This window comes from Quercus suber, unplaced genomic scaffold (assembly GCF_002906115.3).
Source record: "Quercus suber isolate HL8 unplaced genomic scaffold, Cork oak 2.0 scaffold_22, whole genome shotgun sequence".
NCBI classification, from domain to species: Eukaryota; Viridiplantae; Streptophyta; class Magnoliopsida; order Fagales; family Fagaceae; genus Quercus; species Quercus suber.
In genome coordinates, this window is record NW_027069487.1 from 702,677 (window position 1) to 720,828 (window position 18,152).

The 18,152-nt window shown below is 33.7% G+C and overlaps 1 protein-coding gene across 2 annotated transcripts; it reads right to left on the bottom strand.

Annotated features, from left to right (window-relative positions):
* Positions 1-3,125: 3,125 nt before the first annotated feature.
* LOC112036016 (protein SCAR1) lies at positions 3,126-12,040 on the bottom strand. Of its 2 annotated transcripts, XM_024068831.2 has the most exons (6): positions 11,563-12,040; positions 9,264-9,427; positions 7,270-7,393; positions 7,000-7,129; positions 6,556-6,623; positions 3,126-6,465 (listed from the first exon to the last, which is right to left on the bottom strand). In XM_024068831.2, exons 1-6 carry the CDS (start codon positions 11,715-11,717, stop codon positions 3,141-3,143), a joined length of 3,966 nt encoding a protein of 1,321 aa, XP_023924599.2. In that variant the 5' UTR covers positions 11,718-12,040; the 3' UTR covers positions 3,126-3,140. The 2 variants fall into 2 exon arrangements, with proteins under 2 accessions (XP_023924599.2, XP_023924601.2); XM_024068833.2 differs by lacking the exon at positions 11,563-12,040 and having other exon boundaries at positions 7,270-7,404; positions 9,264-9,377.
* Positions 12,041-18,152: the final 6,112 nt, after the last annotated feature.

Below are 18,152 nucleotides of genomic sequence, written 5' to 3' on the forward strand. Positions count from 1 at the left end.
GTATTGTTTGGACAGTGAATAGTAACATTTATCTTTTACCTACTTACTTTTTCAAATACACTTTCTAACAAATTCTCTATCATTTTCTTCATCTAATTTAAATATTATTTCTTTATTCATTCATTATTTTTTTTAATCATCATTTATTCTTCATATGTTCATTCCCAATAACTATATTTTTCAATGAAAAGTGTTATATTCACAACATTTTTCGCAATACTTTTACAAGGATCACAACAAAATCTTATGTGGAAAGTTGTAACTAGTTTTAATTTAAACCCACCGTTGAAATTATTTTTTTACTCACCAATATTAGCTAATAACAATCTGTTACTTAAAATTTATTATGAAAATATTATAGTAGCATTTCTTAATTGTCATTTCTTATTCTTTATATTATTTTTCCTTTCAATTTCATCCATACACTTTTTTTTTTTCTCTTGTTTTTTCTCCACCACACACGTATACCCACTCTAGCTCCTTTCTTTTTCTTTTTCTACTTGATTCTAGAACATTCTCTAGCTCTCTATGTGATAAGAAACAGAGAAAGAACAAGCAAGAGATATCTTGCTTGCTCCATCGTTGATCGAAGGACACAAGCAGGCGCAGAATCTTGCTTGCTCCACCGTTGCTAGCTCTCTATCTTTTTTTTTTTTTCTTTTATTGTTATGATTTTATTAATTTTAAGATTGTGTTTTTGAGTTTAGAGATGTTTAAGAGAAAAGATTGTTCTATTTGTAGCCGTTGTGAGAAGAGAGAGAGAATTGTTTTTTATTGAGTTGTACGATTTTTTTTTAGTAGAAAAATTCATTTGGAGTTGCTACAGTGTTTTCTATATCTAGAAAAGCACTGTTACAACTTCAAAAAAACTTTTGAAAAAATTTTGTATTTGGAGAATCTGTTAGAGCTGATTTTTGGGGTTTGTTCTCCAAAAAATAGATTTAGCTAATCTATTAGAGATGCATCTAGAAAAGCACTGTAACAACTTCAAAAAAACTTTTGAAAAAATTTTGCATTTGGAGAATCTGTTAGAGCTAATTTTTGGGGTTTGTTCTCCAAAAAATAGATTTAGCTAATCTATTAGAGATGCTCTTAATCTCCTAGGCTAACTATTATGTACAACTTTTATCTCTATTAGAATTATTTGGGTCAAAATTACAAATCTAATAACCATTTTTAAAATACATCAATTTTGAAACTATTGATAGGAATATAGCGCAAAGGAAATCCATTTCAAAATAAGTAACGTTATAGGCAAAACAATTTTCACAACAATAAAATTGACAAATTTTTACTGATTTTTATTTAGACTCATGACTAACATCACTTTTTTACTTTTACAAATAACAACTTGCCATATTGACAGTTGTGATTTATTTATTTTATTTATTTATTTATTTTTTTGGTGACTAAACTTATCGTTTCAAGATTTCTATTTTGAAACTATTGGCCAAGACAACCAGTTAAAAGCTTACAAGTATTAATGCAAGTTACTTCTATGCCTATTCCTTCCTAATCCACCTTTTTATCCTTTCACTCAGACAGTATATGATTAAAAGGTTAAGATGTAATTCATCAAAAAAATGCTAAGAAAATTGATCAACAACACAAAAAAATAATAAAAATAAAATAAAAATAAAAATAAAAAATAAAATAAAACCAATGGAACCATCATATTTTCAGGCCTTGCATATCACTTTTGCTTCAAATATGTAGATTACATTGTGCTCAGACTGAGAGTTTATCAAATTGTTTACAACACTGACTTAACAAGGAATCAATTAAATGATCACAATAAGATACAAAGAAGCCCTACAATTAATTACAAAAAGAAACTAGAATTATTCACATATATATAATGCAGCTTTACCCAACTTTTTAAACTCACAGTTACAAGAAAATTGCTTATCATGGACCCTACCACGTCCTGAAAGGAATAAATCAAGCATCACTCCAAGTATCATCATCATCCCCATCATCACTCCCAACAGCCTGATAAATTTCTCCACTGTGAGTTTCATACATGACAAGAGAATGAACATATAAAGGAAAAAGAAGAGTAAGGGGAGTAAGAAATTGGAACCTGGCGAATTGCACTTGCTTTCTCCAAGATTGCAGTGACTTTGACATTGGTTGGCCCTGGCGCATTAATTGGCTTTGCGGTCACCGTGCGTCTCAGGTTAAAAGACTGGTATAATATAGAAACAGCACAAGTAGCTAGAGTTAACTCCATTTTATTGTATAGAAAATCTATCTAGCAAAATCATACAAGAATGGACGTATAACTTCAGAAAAATGATGCATAACTGGAAGTACTGATCAAGACACTAGTTTATTACAACATAACCAATTACCATATTAAGATATCTACAATCACAGACAGACATAGACATGCTCAAAGTACACATTAACTCAAGCCTATAGACCCCAGAATTAGTCCTGGCATTTGGTATGTACATTATAATATCCACCCCCCCCCCCCCCCCCCCCAACAACACCCCCCCTTTCTTTTTCTTTTTTTCTTCTTTTTCTCCTGACTTGAAAACGGGATATTTATTAATATGATATAAGCCAAGCTTGCACATTAGTTTTCACAATGATATGTTTAGAACCATCCAGTAATCCAAATACAGAATTTTGTTTTATTTTTGCTTTTGCCTTTTCTTTTCCTAGATAAGAAACAAATTTTATCAATAAGGATCAAAGGAGCTTTCTTTGTAATCTAAATTCATGCCAGAACTTATGTGCTAGAACTCAATCATCTTCAAATGAGGTTAACTCAAGAGTATGAGGCAGCTAACTGTCACAATAAAAAATTCTCACTCTTTAAGAAAGCCCACGTTATTTAACTTGTATGACCTCTGATCTTTTACACATTTCACATTCAATCCAAACCAGTCCCATATATAGGTAGCTTTCACATTCACCAGGAATTTGAAAAGCAGCCAAAGTACAAAAGAGAGTGGCTACTTACTTTCGATCTTATTTGTTGTAGGAAATCTCCCCTTTCATCCATTTCCGTACCATTCACAGCTTGATTAGCTTCTTTTTGCCCATTCAACTTCTGCTGGTCCTGCTGCCAAATACAATTTTATGACTTCTATGAGGCAATTCACATTTTTTATTAAATACTAAAATTACTAATTAAAGAACAATAAGTGAATTACACCACTATGGTACCTGCTGCTCTCTTTGTCTACAATATTGGCCTCCTTGTTAGTATCTTGTTGCTTCGCTGGGGCTGGCTTAGGTTGCTGAAACATGGCAGATCCCAAAAGTTTCAGATCAAATGCAGATTTAAGAGCTTCATTTAGATTGTCTTCTTTGTCTTCTGTCACATCCACATGGGGTTGGGACATCCGCCATTGTACAGGAGGCAGAGGTGGAGGTTGTGGGGTAGGCTGTCCAGGATATTCCAACTTGAGGAGATTAGGATCGTCTTTTGTTTTTTGCAGAAGAACAGGATTCACAGTATCAAAATTGGGAAGATCAAGGAAAGGACCAGACAGAGAAGGTTCCACACCATTTCTGGTGTCTGCACTTTTGTTTCCACCATCAATGTGGACGCCATTATTCGCTGTCCCCACAAACTCCATAGAGCTTGACATAGATTCTCCCGATGAGATTCTGCATAAGGCATCATACAGTTCAAGATTGTTGATTTCAGGAGTCTCACCAGATTCCCACTGCTCAGAATTTGACTCAGAGTGATGGCTAAGACAATCATCAGACTTAGAAGGAGATGATCTACAAAATGTGTCATCATCAGACTCAGAAACAAAGTCATTCAGAGGAATATCAGGCTCAGGGACCAACTGAAATGATGGAAACATGTCTCTCATGCCTTCAAAGCGTTGGTTCCCATCAGGAAATTTCAGTTTTAGTTTGGACGTCTCATAGCCATTTAGGGGATGGAAAGATATTTTCATATGTTCAAGAGGTGGTGAAGAAGTAAGTGAATCTACAGGAGACCCACGTCCAAGCTGCTCTTCAATAGTTGTCTCAGGAATTGTTTGATTCACAACTCTATGCTGCCCACTACATTGCTCCAATCCAACAGCATCCACAGAACTAACAGGTTCAGGATTGTCATGACGAACAAGTGAAACTTTTTTATACAAACCATTTGCTAGTAGCCTCCGGCTGAGTCCGAACACTAGAGATGAGTTTTCATCATTTTCCTGATTGCCTTCAGCATAACTGGATTTGATATCTGGTGCTACTGGAATCACGGTTTTAGGTGCCATTACACTAACTTCACACTTGGAATCCGAATCAACTGGTGAAAATCCTGAATCTGTCTTCTTGGTGGAGACACCATCATCTTGGCATGATGTGGGGCATACATAACTTGGATCCTTTTCAATGACTCCAGCTTTCTTGGCCAATGTATCTTGTTTTGCTTCATGCTCATCACCTCTGAGCATAAAACCATGTGCTGACGGGCAAACGGTTTCATCTTTACTTCTGTTCACTGAATCCTGTTTCATAGCATTCTGCATGGTGAAATCAGGAGGTTTTGACGGTTCAAGTCCTAACAAGCCACCATTAGTCCAGAAAGTATTTGAATGAACACCAGAAATGTCAGCAGGAGTTTCTTGAGACTTGCAAAATCCGCTTATGATCTTACCCCTCGATGGATCCCTGAAATCAGAAATTTCAGAGGCAGAGGATATTGGACCACTAACAGATACTGAATTGGAATCATCAAGAATATCAGAGCTTTCACTGGAATCATTGTCTACTGAATGGTCTAAATTAGGAGATATTTTAGCCATTTGAGGAATCTGTTCATGCACAAAACTCTCTGGGGAATCTGAGTTGGGTATGTTTGACAGCATTCCTTCATTCAAGGAAATGTAGGATGCAGTATGAGATTCCAATTCTGGAGGATTATGATCTGAATTATTCACAGGAAGCTCATGGATTACATCTATTCCTTCATCATCACTATCGGAGTTATACAGCTCAACTTCCCTTTTTGTTTGACAGTCAATATCATTTTCAGATTCTGATTCAATAGTGTTGAGTGCATCCATGTAATTATCTGTTTCGCTTTCAATGTCATCAATTTGATTCATGCCAGACATCAACTCAAGACTGTTTTCATGTTCATGCAGGCCATCCATGTGATCATCATTTCTAAGGTTAACTCCTCTCCCATCATGTGTATCCATTTGATCAACATTTCTTAGGTTAACTCCTCTCCCTTCAGTTGTATATATTTGATCAACATTTCTAAGGTTAACTGCGCTCCCTTCCCATGTATTCATTTGATCAACATTTCTAAGGTTAACCCCTCTCCCTTCATGTGTATCCACTTGATCAACATTTGTAAGGTCAACTCCTCTCCCTTCATGAGTATCCATTTGATCAACATTTGTAAGGTCAACTCCTCTCCCTTCATGTGTATCCATTTGATCATCATTTCTAAGGTCAACTCCTCTCCCTTCATGTGTATCCATTTGATCAACATTCCTAAGGTCAACTCCCCTCCCTTCATGTATATCCATTTGATCAACATTTCTAAGGTCAACTCCTCTCCCTTCATGTGTATTCATTTGATCAACAATTCTAAGGTCAACTCCTCTCCCTTCAAGTTTATCCATTTGATCAACATTTCTAAGGTTAACTCCTCTCCCTTCATGTGTATTCATTTGATCAACAATTCTAAGGGTAACTCCTCTCCCTTCATGTTTATCCTTTTGATCAACATTTCTAAGGTTAACTCCTCTCCCTTCATGTGTATCCATCTGATCAACATTTCTAAGGTTTACTCCGCTCCCTTCATGTGTATCCATCTGATCAACATTTCTAAGGTTTACTTGAATCCCTTCATGTGTATCAATTTGATCAACATTTCTAAGGTTTATTCCTCTCCCTTCATGTGTATCCATTTGATCAACATTTCTAAGGTCAACTCCTCTCCCTTCATGTGTATCTGTGTCAGAATTTGACAAGAGCGTCTCTGGAGCTTCATCCCTATCACTTTGGTGACCTTTAGGCTCCACTATCTCTGACTTTTCATCCCAGGTAACACAAGAACCAGAGGCAATTTGCTCTTGTAACAAACTTTGTGGAAAGTTATCAACTATAGCCTTAGTTTCCTCCTCAGGGAAAACTGAATCAAGGGTATCATTAGGCTGCATCAACCTAGAAGATGACGATTCCTGTTGTTCAGGTTGCACAGAACAACTTGGATGGAAAACACATTCAACATATCCTGAAGCAGTTCTTGAATCATAAGAATTTGCATGGTCTCCAGGGTCCAAAGTTGTGTCAACTGTAGAGGCAGTTTGAGGAGAAGTCCGCCCATTGACAATATGAGAAGTGAACTGCAAACCACTTCTTGAATCAAAGGAATTTGAGCGGTCTCCCATGTCAGAATTTGACATTATGTCTACTGCTGAGGTAGTATGCAAAGAAGAAGTTTGCCGGTTAACAGTAGGAGAAGCAAACTGCAATCTGCATGGTCAGATGCCACACAACTTTGTTAATTCATCAAAATGAAATGATGATATGCCTAATTCAATTGTATGCACGTAGATAGGCTACCTGCTACTGCGATTGGATATTGATGTACTGCGCAATACTTGTCCGTTCCGTTGTGATGACCTTTTTTTCTGTCCATTTAGCATTTTAATCAATATATAGTTCCACATAGCAGCAGCATTTAAATTTAGTTTGGGCAATTCTAAGTTCTAAATGTATGGCATGGCAACCTAGTACTCATCCTTATGAAATAAATTTCAGAGGTAATTTCATTGCTTAATATAAGTCCATCGTCATAACAATTACATAATTCCATTGAGAAAATTTTAAAGCAAATTCATCCAGTGTACAGGCAACTTATAAATATTAAAGAAAATTTCTTTTGCAATATGACTATAGGGTAGGAAGGAAAATTACTTGATTGACATGAATTTGAGTACATTATTTAGATAGATGATTCTAATAAACATTAAATAATGTCACTGAGTTCATTATAAAAGCACATACCTTGCTTCTACGAGCCTTCCTATTGGCTTGGGTTTTTTCAGTCGCTTCATCAGAGGTAAAAGGCACTTTTTTAAAGAAAGTTGGATCTGAATATCTCTTTAAACAAGATCCTGGGCCACCAGTATCAAATCTGAATGGCAAAGCAAAAGGTTCATATATGTAATAGTTAGGATCAACCCTAAACTTCAGTATGTCATATTCTTGTCATTCTAGTAAGGAAAACACAGAGACAAGAATAGTTTAGCTTTTATAAGAAGAAGTTAATCATACTTGTCAAGCAAGTGCAAACGTGGAGGATCGCGGCATCCCTCATAGGAATCCATAATAAACCGTGGCAAGTCATTGTAGATGAAGTGATTTTGTTCATTTCGAATACGAGGATGCCATTCAGAACCTGCAAAGCAACTGCTTTACATTAAGGATTTCAATTATCTAGAAGATTCATGTAGTACTAAAAGAATCTTAACCATATATAGAAAAATCTCTACAAAAGAACACCCTGCCAAAAAAAATAATCAACAAGTTAAGATGAAAATTATGACTGAACCAGACTATCTATTAGCACCATGCAATTTCCCTTATTACATGCAATAGTGCCACAAGGACTGACTTTCAGTAATTTACACTAAAAACCTTTAAGAATATTTTTTTTCAGTTCCATATCCTATCCTATGAAATATGTGATCAGGTAAGAAAACTTGGTGAATATTTTAGGATTATCTTCTAATAGTTAGTCGCCAGATTTATTGAGTCTGTAATCTACATATACCTTCTAGGTTTTAGATCAAAAAATGTCAAGCTTTCCCTAAATCCCAAAAAGGTATGAAAGAAGTGATTAAATCCTGCTGAAATATTCAATAAATATCATTTCATCTGATAGTACTTGACACATGATGCCATCCTCTGGACTACAGCTGATGTTGCATAACCGCAATTTCAAAATTTTAGCACACATTGTCTAAGACAATATTTTCACAATATGTTTCAATTATTGGCACATTTTATTAAAGGAAACCCATTTAAATCCCACAAGAAATCTCTCTTTGTGCAGACACTTCAAAGAGAGCTTCAGTCAGAATATTAGAAGTAAGTGATCTAAGTTTTTTTTTTTATAGATGTCCTCTATCTTAAATGTGACCTCCCTATATGTCCAACATATTGTCGGCACACTTTATAATTCAAAATTTGAAGCCGTAGATGCAGAGAAATTGGTGAGAGATCCAAGAATCTAATTCTGGCATTTTATGATTGTTCTACTACCTCCTTCATCGCTTTGCCAAAAGTCAAGGAAAAACAAAGGAAAAAAGACGCTTGCAGCAAACACAGATTCAAGCATAGAAAGGGAAAGGAAAAAAAAAAAAAAAAAAAAAAGAGATTTCATGCAAAAATTGCACCATTTTTTGGCCTAAAGAGGATGAACTTATGCTTAGATACAGAGAAGTTAGGGAATGTCCTCGTATTGGACAGTCATAATTCAATGTCTGATGCTGTTACCCTACTATGTCATTCAATATAGAATGAGAACAAAATACGCTTGCGTATATCTCTGTTTTACATAACAAATTTTAAGCACTGTAAGACAGGGTATTTGTCCTAGTGCAACTAGCATAAATAACCAGCAAAGAATTAAATTTACAATTCATTTACAACTGGGCTTTTGTACATACATATGTAAGCTGTTAAGATGCCACAGACCAATGGTAATTTGAAACTTGCCACTTTCACAGCCCATTCTAAATTTTGGTTTCTGACAATGCAACTGGTTTCATTCGAGTTGGTTATGAGTGTAGTAAATGTAAAAGGTTCAATAATTAGATGGGCCTAATCACAGTTAACTAGAGCAAATGTCTAGACCCTAGAGTATATATTTTAGTGTCAAAATGATCATAATAAATTAGAGTGTATCAACAATAATCTCCCTTCCTAACCTTTTGTTCTTTTTATTTTTTCACGAGACATATTACCATAAGATGGAGTTAATTTAGGCTTCAATAGCTGTTTCAATAACGACGATTTCAACAAGATTTATTAGGCACAAATAATGATTGCCTAAAAATATATAAAAAAATGTTGCCTTAGAAAGCAAAGTATATAAAAATTGATCTAAAAATCAATAAATCATATTTCACCATAAATTCAATGACCCGGAGCATTTACTCAACCCAAAATTATGACCAATTTAGCATGTGATAGAATTTATATAGAATTTCAGTGACACCATATAAAAGATGACATCAGGTTAAAGCACGAGTAAAGAGTCATACCAGCAGTATAAGCAAAATGAATGTGGCTTGTTTGCGTCAGTACAGCCTTCTCAAGGGAAGGAAGTGCAACTTCGATGCGCTGTACACGAACATTTAGTTTATGGCTTCTAGAAGCCGTAGTCATTACTTGCTCCTGCAAGCCATGAAATACCTCTGCTGCAAATCTACACCATTTCACAGATCATGTGTCAGTTGCAATTGTTGTGTGACAGTTAAGACCGGAAACAAAGACTATACATATTTGAAAGAGCAGCCTAATCAATTTTAGTCCTGGGTGCTCAGCATTCAAACTATACAAGAGCAGTTGTTCTAGAGAGTACAATATATATCACAACTGTTTGTCTGATCCACTTCTAATTATTCTAGTGAATATAATGTACTTATCTTAAAAAGTATGTTCTCGAGCATGATTTTCCATAACATGAAAAACCAAAGGTAAAGATAAGAGATTCTCCCAAATGTAGATACAACAACTCTTACTTGTTTTGCGTTACTCCTCCATACCCTCAACAAGAAAAGGGCAGGGTTTTTTTTTTTTTTTTTTTGGGGGGGGGGGGGGGGGTGTCTAAAAATGAAGTCTGCATTCTTTATTTTGTACATTTCACAACTTGACTAGTGCATAAACCATAAAAAAAATTTAGAAGCACTAGAACTCAAGTTGTAGGAGGAAGTGCAAGTAGTCTCTAAAAATTTATAATATTAGACTGTGTCCCTAGATTTTCAAAATCATTTTATAGCTGAACAGTTTCAAAAGTATGTTATAGAGATAAGTGGCCAATACTCACCAGTCATTTGCTCTTCACTATACTGGAGGAGCTCACTTTTGACACCAGAAACAATAATTTCAAGCCAAAGTAGAACATCCACCAATTTCAAATAATAGTGCTAAGCTAAAAAATACATACTGCCTTGGGCATCTAAGCACCTAAACCTCAATTTGAGTCCTAAACTTTCAATTGTGACGAGCCCAACCTTACATACCCCAACCCACCAAAAAAAAAAAAATGCCAAACTTATTCAAACCCAAATACATCGCATATTTATTTAGACTTTCTAGCATGTTTGAGCATGCAAATCTCACCTTACCACTTGTCCAAGACTTGAAAATACGGACATTAGTTCAATTCCTAGAAATGCCTTAACTAAGCTCAATGATTTCAATCTCTTTATCTAACACAATCTGTCTCCAAAATAGCTAACATACTAATAGCGTTTGCAACAAGTAATGAAAATTGAAGGCTCCATGACCATGATAAAATCTTAAGGTCCAAAGAATAACCACCCAAATTTTCTAAAAATAGATGCTGCTCCAAAGCCAAATCGCAAATTCAATGAACGTAGATTGCCTTTCACTAAAAGGGTACTCCCAAAGTTTCCTCATTCAGATCTTACAACAAACGCTTACTCATTTCATGCACAGGAAATCTAGATTCACTGCATGTAAGCAGCAACACAAAATCCACCAATCATTCAAAATTTTCAGAATTACACTAAAATTTTTTTGTCAATCACAGTCAATGCTCTAGTTTATTGGAGGTCTAAAGATTAAAAACTTATTAAAAAAAAAAATCCCTAACTACTTATACTTCTCCATCAATATAAAGATTCCAAGCAGATTAGCTTTAGATTAATTGTAACTCAATAACACTAAGTTCTTGAAAGTTAATGAAAAAACCTAAATGGAAAATGCTTTATCATCCACTATCTAGTGTTTTCCCTCATTCCTTCCAAGAACAATCCAGAAGCTTCTAGAGTGCAACTAATTAGAGAGAAAAGCAAATATATATATATATATATATTTGAAAAATTGCTCTCAAAATTACAGTTTACATTATTAAAGCAAGCAAGCAAATAGAAATTAATGAAGTATTAAAACACAAACAACCACTACAAAAACCTAAATTTTTTTTTTTTTTTGAATTTTTGATTTAGGTCATTGACATGGCAGCAAATTAAGAGAGTGAAAAATTTTCAGAATCACACTAAAATGTTTCTTCAATTACAGTCCGTGCAGTAATGTCTAGTTTATTGGAGGATCCAAAAGCCAAAAATCAAAAACAATTTCTCTAACTACTAAAGCTTCCGAGTCAATTTTCCTTTGATTTAGAACAATCCAGAAACTTCCAAGCGTAGAAAAGCACAGAGTGTAACTAATTAGAGAGGAGCAAATACATGTAAATTTGAAAAACTTGCTCTCAAATCCCGGTTCTTACAAAGCAAGCAATCAAGCAAGCTAACAGAGAATAGTGAAGTTTAAAACACAAATAAAAAGAGAGCGAAATTAATTGAAAAATCATACTCAGCAAGATCGCCGAGCTGGCGTAAGATCCCGACGAGGCCAGCGACGGCGACACCTTCGAGCACGGCTTTGGGATCGTCTATGCTGGCCTCTTTGTAAAGCTCCGGCTGCCCCAAACCGTACTCATTTCTCACCTCAAACCTCACCAACGGCATCTCTCTCTCTCTCTCTCTCTCTCTCTCTCTCTCTGTATTGTGAAATAAATATATGAATGAATGAAAGGGGAATTGAATGAGAGAAATAAATGGATGGAATTAGTATAAGCTGAGAGAGTAAAAGAGGAATTTCGCTTTTATTTTTTAAAACTGAGGGAAATACAGAAAGAGAGTGTATATTTGTGTGAGAGAAATATTAGGTGGGAGAGATTGGAGCAGCTTAACTGCCGAGAGAGACATAGAGAGAGTGAAAGAGTGCTTGTTTTGCTGTTTGTTTGTTTTTTAGTTTTTGGGAAGTGGGGGGTGGGGGGTGGGTCATTGCCAACTCTGCAAGGGATTCCTCTTTTAAGTGAAAATCATTGTTCGAACTACAGTGAGATCGGAGCTCGTGGCAAAGTATCAAAATGCCCTTTGATTTTCAATGGAATGACTTGTGGTGTCCGCTAAGGGGGTGAGGGTTGACCTCTGTCGTAAGACCGGAACGTTGGTTTGATTTCGTGGGTTAAATGACCGGTTTGGGCTGGTGCGTTTCCCGAGGTTTGGAGAGAAAGACCAAGACTTTTTCAAAGTTGCCTCGTTTTCTCTCCGAAAGTGCAGAGGTTAAAAAAATTTAGTAATGAGTAAAAAAATTATGCTTTGGTCATACACTTGTAAGTTATTTTTAAAAATTTTGTATGGAAAAAAAAAAAAAAAAGTGACTAATTTTCTGTACAGTTTTTTTTAATTTTCATAAAAATTTTACTAAAATGAATAAATAATTTATAGTTTATACCTTAAGAGCATACATTACATTAATCAGACCATATAAATAATTGAAGATCTAAATTTTTCTTAATTTGATCTTTATTCTTTTTCACATACACATTTACATCAAGTTGGGGGGCCTCTTCAGTAGGAACTTTTACTTCTTCCGTGGATGCAGATTGAGATCAAGGTTCCACCAAGGATTTGAGATCGTTGAGATAAACTTTGAACTATCTTGTACTGAATGACCTTAGTTAAGTTCAAAACCAAAGTTAATAAAATTTTTACTTTCCAAAAATGATTTCTAAAAATTAGAGAAAGAATGTCCATTTTTTCATGTAGTTTGTCGATTTAGGAATTAGTACAAACTTGTTAACTTAACTAATGAGAAAAATGTTGTCAAATTTTTGTATATGTAGTATTACTCTGTTTTTTTTAAATAAAATTAGTTAGTTAAGGGAAGTGATTATAATCCTGTAAATTCGAAGAAGTGTTAATTGAGTTACAATATTTTTCATGAAGTTAATTTTTTTTTTTAATTCAAAATATATTTATAAGTTTTCATAATTGTTTTGTTATTGTTGAAATAACATTATTTCCACTTGAATTTATAATTGAAAATCATTAGTTAGCAAATGTGAAAGGCAAGAGTCAAAAATACTCGCAGTCACCTGTGAAAAAAATAATCTAGAAATATTGTATACTAAACTTATTGTTAGGTTAAAATAGAAAAGGAGATAAAGAAAAGGGAAAATGGAAGAAGAATTTTTTGTGTTTTTCTTTTTAATATATATCTTTTTCAGGTTTTATCAAATTGCGTAATTAAATAGAAGAAAGGTGTGGAAGAAAGTGACATCTATAAAACGTGAGAAAAAAGGTAATAAGGATTAGAAAGTGATATTTCTTATTATGGAAGTTTGAGGAAATGATAATAAAATGAAAGGAAATGATAATTTTGAAAATAGTTTTGTGAACTTATAAAAAAAAAAAAAATTATGAGGAAAGATTATTCTTTTATTAAAACGTGGTAGTTAGCCCTCCAGCAAATGAAGGCCTTGGCTCATGAATTATCGTTAATACTAAATGCCGATAATTAGCTAGTTTATTATATTGATTTGGATCTTATGACTTAGCTTTTCTCTACGTCACATAGCTCTTTAATTATCCTTCTTAACGCAGGAAAAAAATTATTCTAAATCTTAACCACCAAGCAGCCACAAAGTGTACACTTTGTGGCCAGGTCTCCCATGGCAAGTAGAGATTAGTCCAGGTGCGTGTAAGCTGGGCTGGACACCTCGTGAGAAACCAAAATAAAATTATTCTTAATCTTCCCACTTTAGTGCAATAGGGAAAAATATCAAGAAGAACAAAAAGTAAAGTTTAAAAATCCAATATTATGAAAAAGAAAAGTCAGTATGTTTCATGAGAAGAATTTGTTGGTTAAAATCGTAAAATTGATATAGCTGTAATACTCTTCCCCCTTTCTTTTTTAGGCTTGGGATTGCACTCATGTGATAAGATTTATTTTTAAAAGATAATGGGTTGAGAAGGGACAAACCATGAAAGATGGAAGGAATCAATGTGACTAATAATAATAATAATAATAGTAGTAGGTGAAGTTAAGAGAAATACAAATTAGAATTTCAAATTAGAGTTTCAATTTTGCGTCATGTGTTCTAAATTATTTATTCTTAAAGAGTTTTATTTCTTAATTTTAGAATAAAATGATCATATCATAAATATTCATCCAAGTGAGTTATTAAGTACAAAAATCAAAGAGTTTAGAATAAATGAATCATTAAAAAAAATGCTTCAAAATAATTAAAAAAAAATGGACAATATACATTTTATACCTAATAATATCCTTACAAAAATTTTCAAAGAGTTAATAAAATATAAAAATAACTATCAATAATATTTAAATTATATATATATAAATTATATTATATATCTTATTGTATATCTTTAAATGTATCTATATATATGAATGGCGTTACATCTAGTCTTCAATTAATTACCAATGTGATCTATTGATCACAAACATTTCAGCCATTGGGCAAAATATGCATTTTTAATAATGGAATTGTTTAACCTTCACATCAATTTAACTATTTAATGTCCTTCTCAAAAAAGGAAATAAAAAAAAAAAAAAAAAACTATTTAATGTCCTTACCTTAGACAGGAAGCTATAATTATTCTATTTAAAGTCATGTAAGATTAATTTTAATCTACAGATTTTCATAACAACAAAAACTACACTGGCTTTGAAGAATAAGGAGTGGCTTTTCAATGTATTAAAACAATTTGTATCTCTCCACTTTCCTTTATATTTACCTTGCACTTTGTACTTTTGTGCTTTTCGGTTTCCACTAGATTCTTTTTCCCCTTTTTTCTGTGGCTAATTTTTATATCGCCTTTTTTTTTTTTTCCTCTTTTTTAAGTAGATCTACCTTGCATTTTGTGCCTTTAATTCCTTTGGATTTTTGTTTTGGTGGGTTCATGTTGGGTATATATGGCAGTGAAATCCCACAGTGACTGATTATTGTAACATAGTTAGACTTAGACTCATAAGCTTAAGGGAAAGTTAGTAACACTTGTTTGTTGGTCTAAATAGATTACCGAAAGCGCACATATAGACAATGACTCACATGTGAGAGAAGATTTTTATGTATACACATGTGAGTGAAAGTTTCACATTAGATAAAATCTATCATATATTTGATATATATATCTACCATTTTATATAGGAGTGGGTTTCATAAGTGTGTAGTTCACCTTATGTAAAAGGGTGGATACATGTAATATAACCTCTTCATATTGAATAATAATAAGATTAGTAAGTAGTTAATATAATATAATTGAGCCTAAATTTTTAATTTCTTTTTATAAACACCAAGATTTTTAATTATTTAAAGTTATCGGGATAAGTAGTATTACTATTTTATCGTTATGGAGCCATGTTAATATCTCCATAACAATTCAAAGATCTAATGACTCACATGCATGAGCTTCTTCACTTAGATTCTTCTAATGTATCCGAAATTAATAAATAACTAATAAGAACACTTACTTCCAACGATCCGAAGAGGCCAAGAGGATTAGGTTGATCCTGCGCGAAGATATAAAATGACAAGATCCACATCTTTGTCAGTCGGTGGAGTTGACTAGAAAGCTATTTGTTAAGATTTGGTTTAGGTTTGAGTGTTTTGACTTGGTTGGGCAATCTAGAATCTTAGTTAACTTTTACTTCACCCAAAACCATTATTATTAGTTTAATGATAGATCTAGCTAGCTCTAATTATCGTCAAAATCATTATCCTATTATTTACATAATAATTTTTGTATTTCGAAGAATTTTGATGTGTGAACCGGAGTCACACTACCTAACCCTCTAGCAACCACCAACACCTAATTAATAAAACGACCATTTTTATGACCATTTGATACTGCCTCCACGGCACTCTGCTACTGACTCGAATAGGACCATACATCAAAGCTGCATAGTGTGGCGGTCACGTTGCATCTCAACAATAACGCCATCAAATTTACATTTACATTCCAAAAATTAATAAAATAAATACATTTTTTTTTTGGGTTAAAAGGAATTTTTATTAAAGAAAACTAGGAGGCCATAGTGGCCAAAGAGGCAGTAGCAATTCTACCATAGTACATGCCATTCGCATCTGTAGTTACTTAAGATTCAATTTCTACAGACGGTGGAAAATCAAAAATAACAAAATCTTCCTGGAGAGAGCATCCCCTTCTTGCCAAGGCATCCGCGCACCTATTCGCCTCCCTAAACGTGTGCTTCACCCTAACCTGCTGGAAATTGCTTAGGAGTGATCTGCAGTCATTAAGAAGTGGAAGAAAAGAGTTATTAACCATAGACTTAGACTGCACCAGTTCAACAACTATCTTGGCGTCAAGTTCAACTTCAATTTCTTGTATTCCTTGCTGGGAAGCAAGCATAAAATAAATACATTGCTATTACAATAAACTCCCTCTCTCCTTATTACATTTAATAGTTCACATTATATATTATACATATTTCAGGACATATTCAACATTACATCATTTTTAAAATTAAAAAAAAAAAAACATCATTTTTAAATTTGTAAATGACATAAAATTATTGTCAAATCCATAAATAAAATTTCTGTTTTTTTATAATAAATAAACTTTCTATTTCAAGTGAATTAGAGGACATAAAGTCTGTTTGGTTATGCGTTTTGAAAGATTAAAATAGTGCTTTTAAAATTCAAAACTCTGTTTTGTAATTACAACTCCTCATAGTATTTTTTTTTTTTTTTTTTTTTTACAAATGCACATTTTAAACTTAAACATAGTTTTCCAACAACTTATACAAGCACACCCATAATCATCTCCCCATTTTTTTCTTGGTTACAACTTACAAATGCACAACTCACTAAAAAAGACAAAAAAAAAATTACTACATCCTCTTTTACAAAGAGAAGTGATGCATCTACAACATTTTCACTACAAATCATAGGTGATTAGTTATTATTGGTTTAAATTTGAACCTACCTGTAAGGATCAGATTTGAATTTTTAGCCAAAAGTGTGAGCAGACTTAGGCCCAAAAGCCCAAAACAATAAATTTGTAAAGAAATGGGCTAGAAAACGGTTTTAATTAATCGAACAACAAGTTAAGTAGGTTGATGATGAAAGAGTGGAGATAGACAAGTGTAGATTGAAAAATAAATGTCCTCGGCAATGTCCGAAGAGACTGGTTCTTATATAATGATCTTAAATGTGGTTACAAGTTTAGTTCTAGATGGTTATAGTGTTTTTCCTTCATTTTCCAATCCCCTTTTCCTTGTTTTCCTCACCGTCTTTTATACTCCTTTTCCTTTTCATCTCTATCTTTCATGTGCATGTCAGATAGTTGGTATTGATACTTGTCCCATCAGCCCTTCCCATAAGTCTTCATGTAGTAATTGTAAGGCTAAAATCTACTGTTCAGGTATGACATCCACATTAATGCTGCCATGAGGTTAGCTGCAGTGCATTTAATGCGGAGATAGCAGCTTTCTTTTTAGATATTTTAGAACCCTTCCCTGTCCTAAGCTCCTACAGTGCTTATTTGTATCAACTGAATGTTCCCGTAATGCTCCTTTGAATGGCAGACCCCCTCTACGGACCTCAGCTTAGGTCAGCCGAGGTGGCTCTTATTCTCGGCACAACCCCCTGGGCTATTATGATCTAAACTGACTTCTCCGTTTGTCAACATAGGCCATTTTGACAGCGATTACCCCCTCTCGAATGCCTTTAGTTCTCAGCTTGGGCCTTAGGTTCGTTATATACCTAAATAATGGGCCGGGGCCCAAGGTCCCTACACTACCACTGAAATTACTTCTTTTTTTTTTTTTTTTTTTTCTCATCAATAATAACTCATAACAACTTACTACTTGTAATTTGTTGTAAAAATATTATGAATATAATATTTATCTGGGTACAAAATGTCAAAATCCATAGCAAAAAGCTCAAAACGGATAACACTAAATCCAAGCTTTAAAACTTGCTAGTTCATTGTTTCTAGACATCTAGCATCATTATTGAAGTTTGCTTAAGAGCATTCACATTGGGAATGACATATGCTATTGTAGGGAAAATTTAGCATAAAAGCTCAAAACCCCCCACACATCCAGACTTGTAAAAACCAACTATTGCA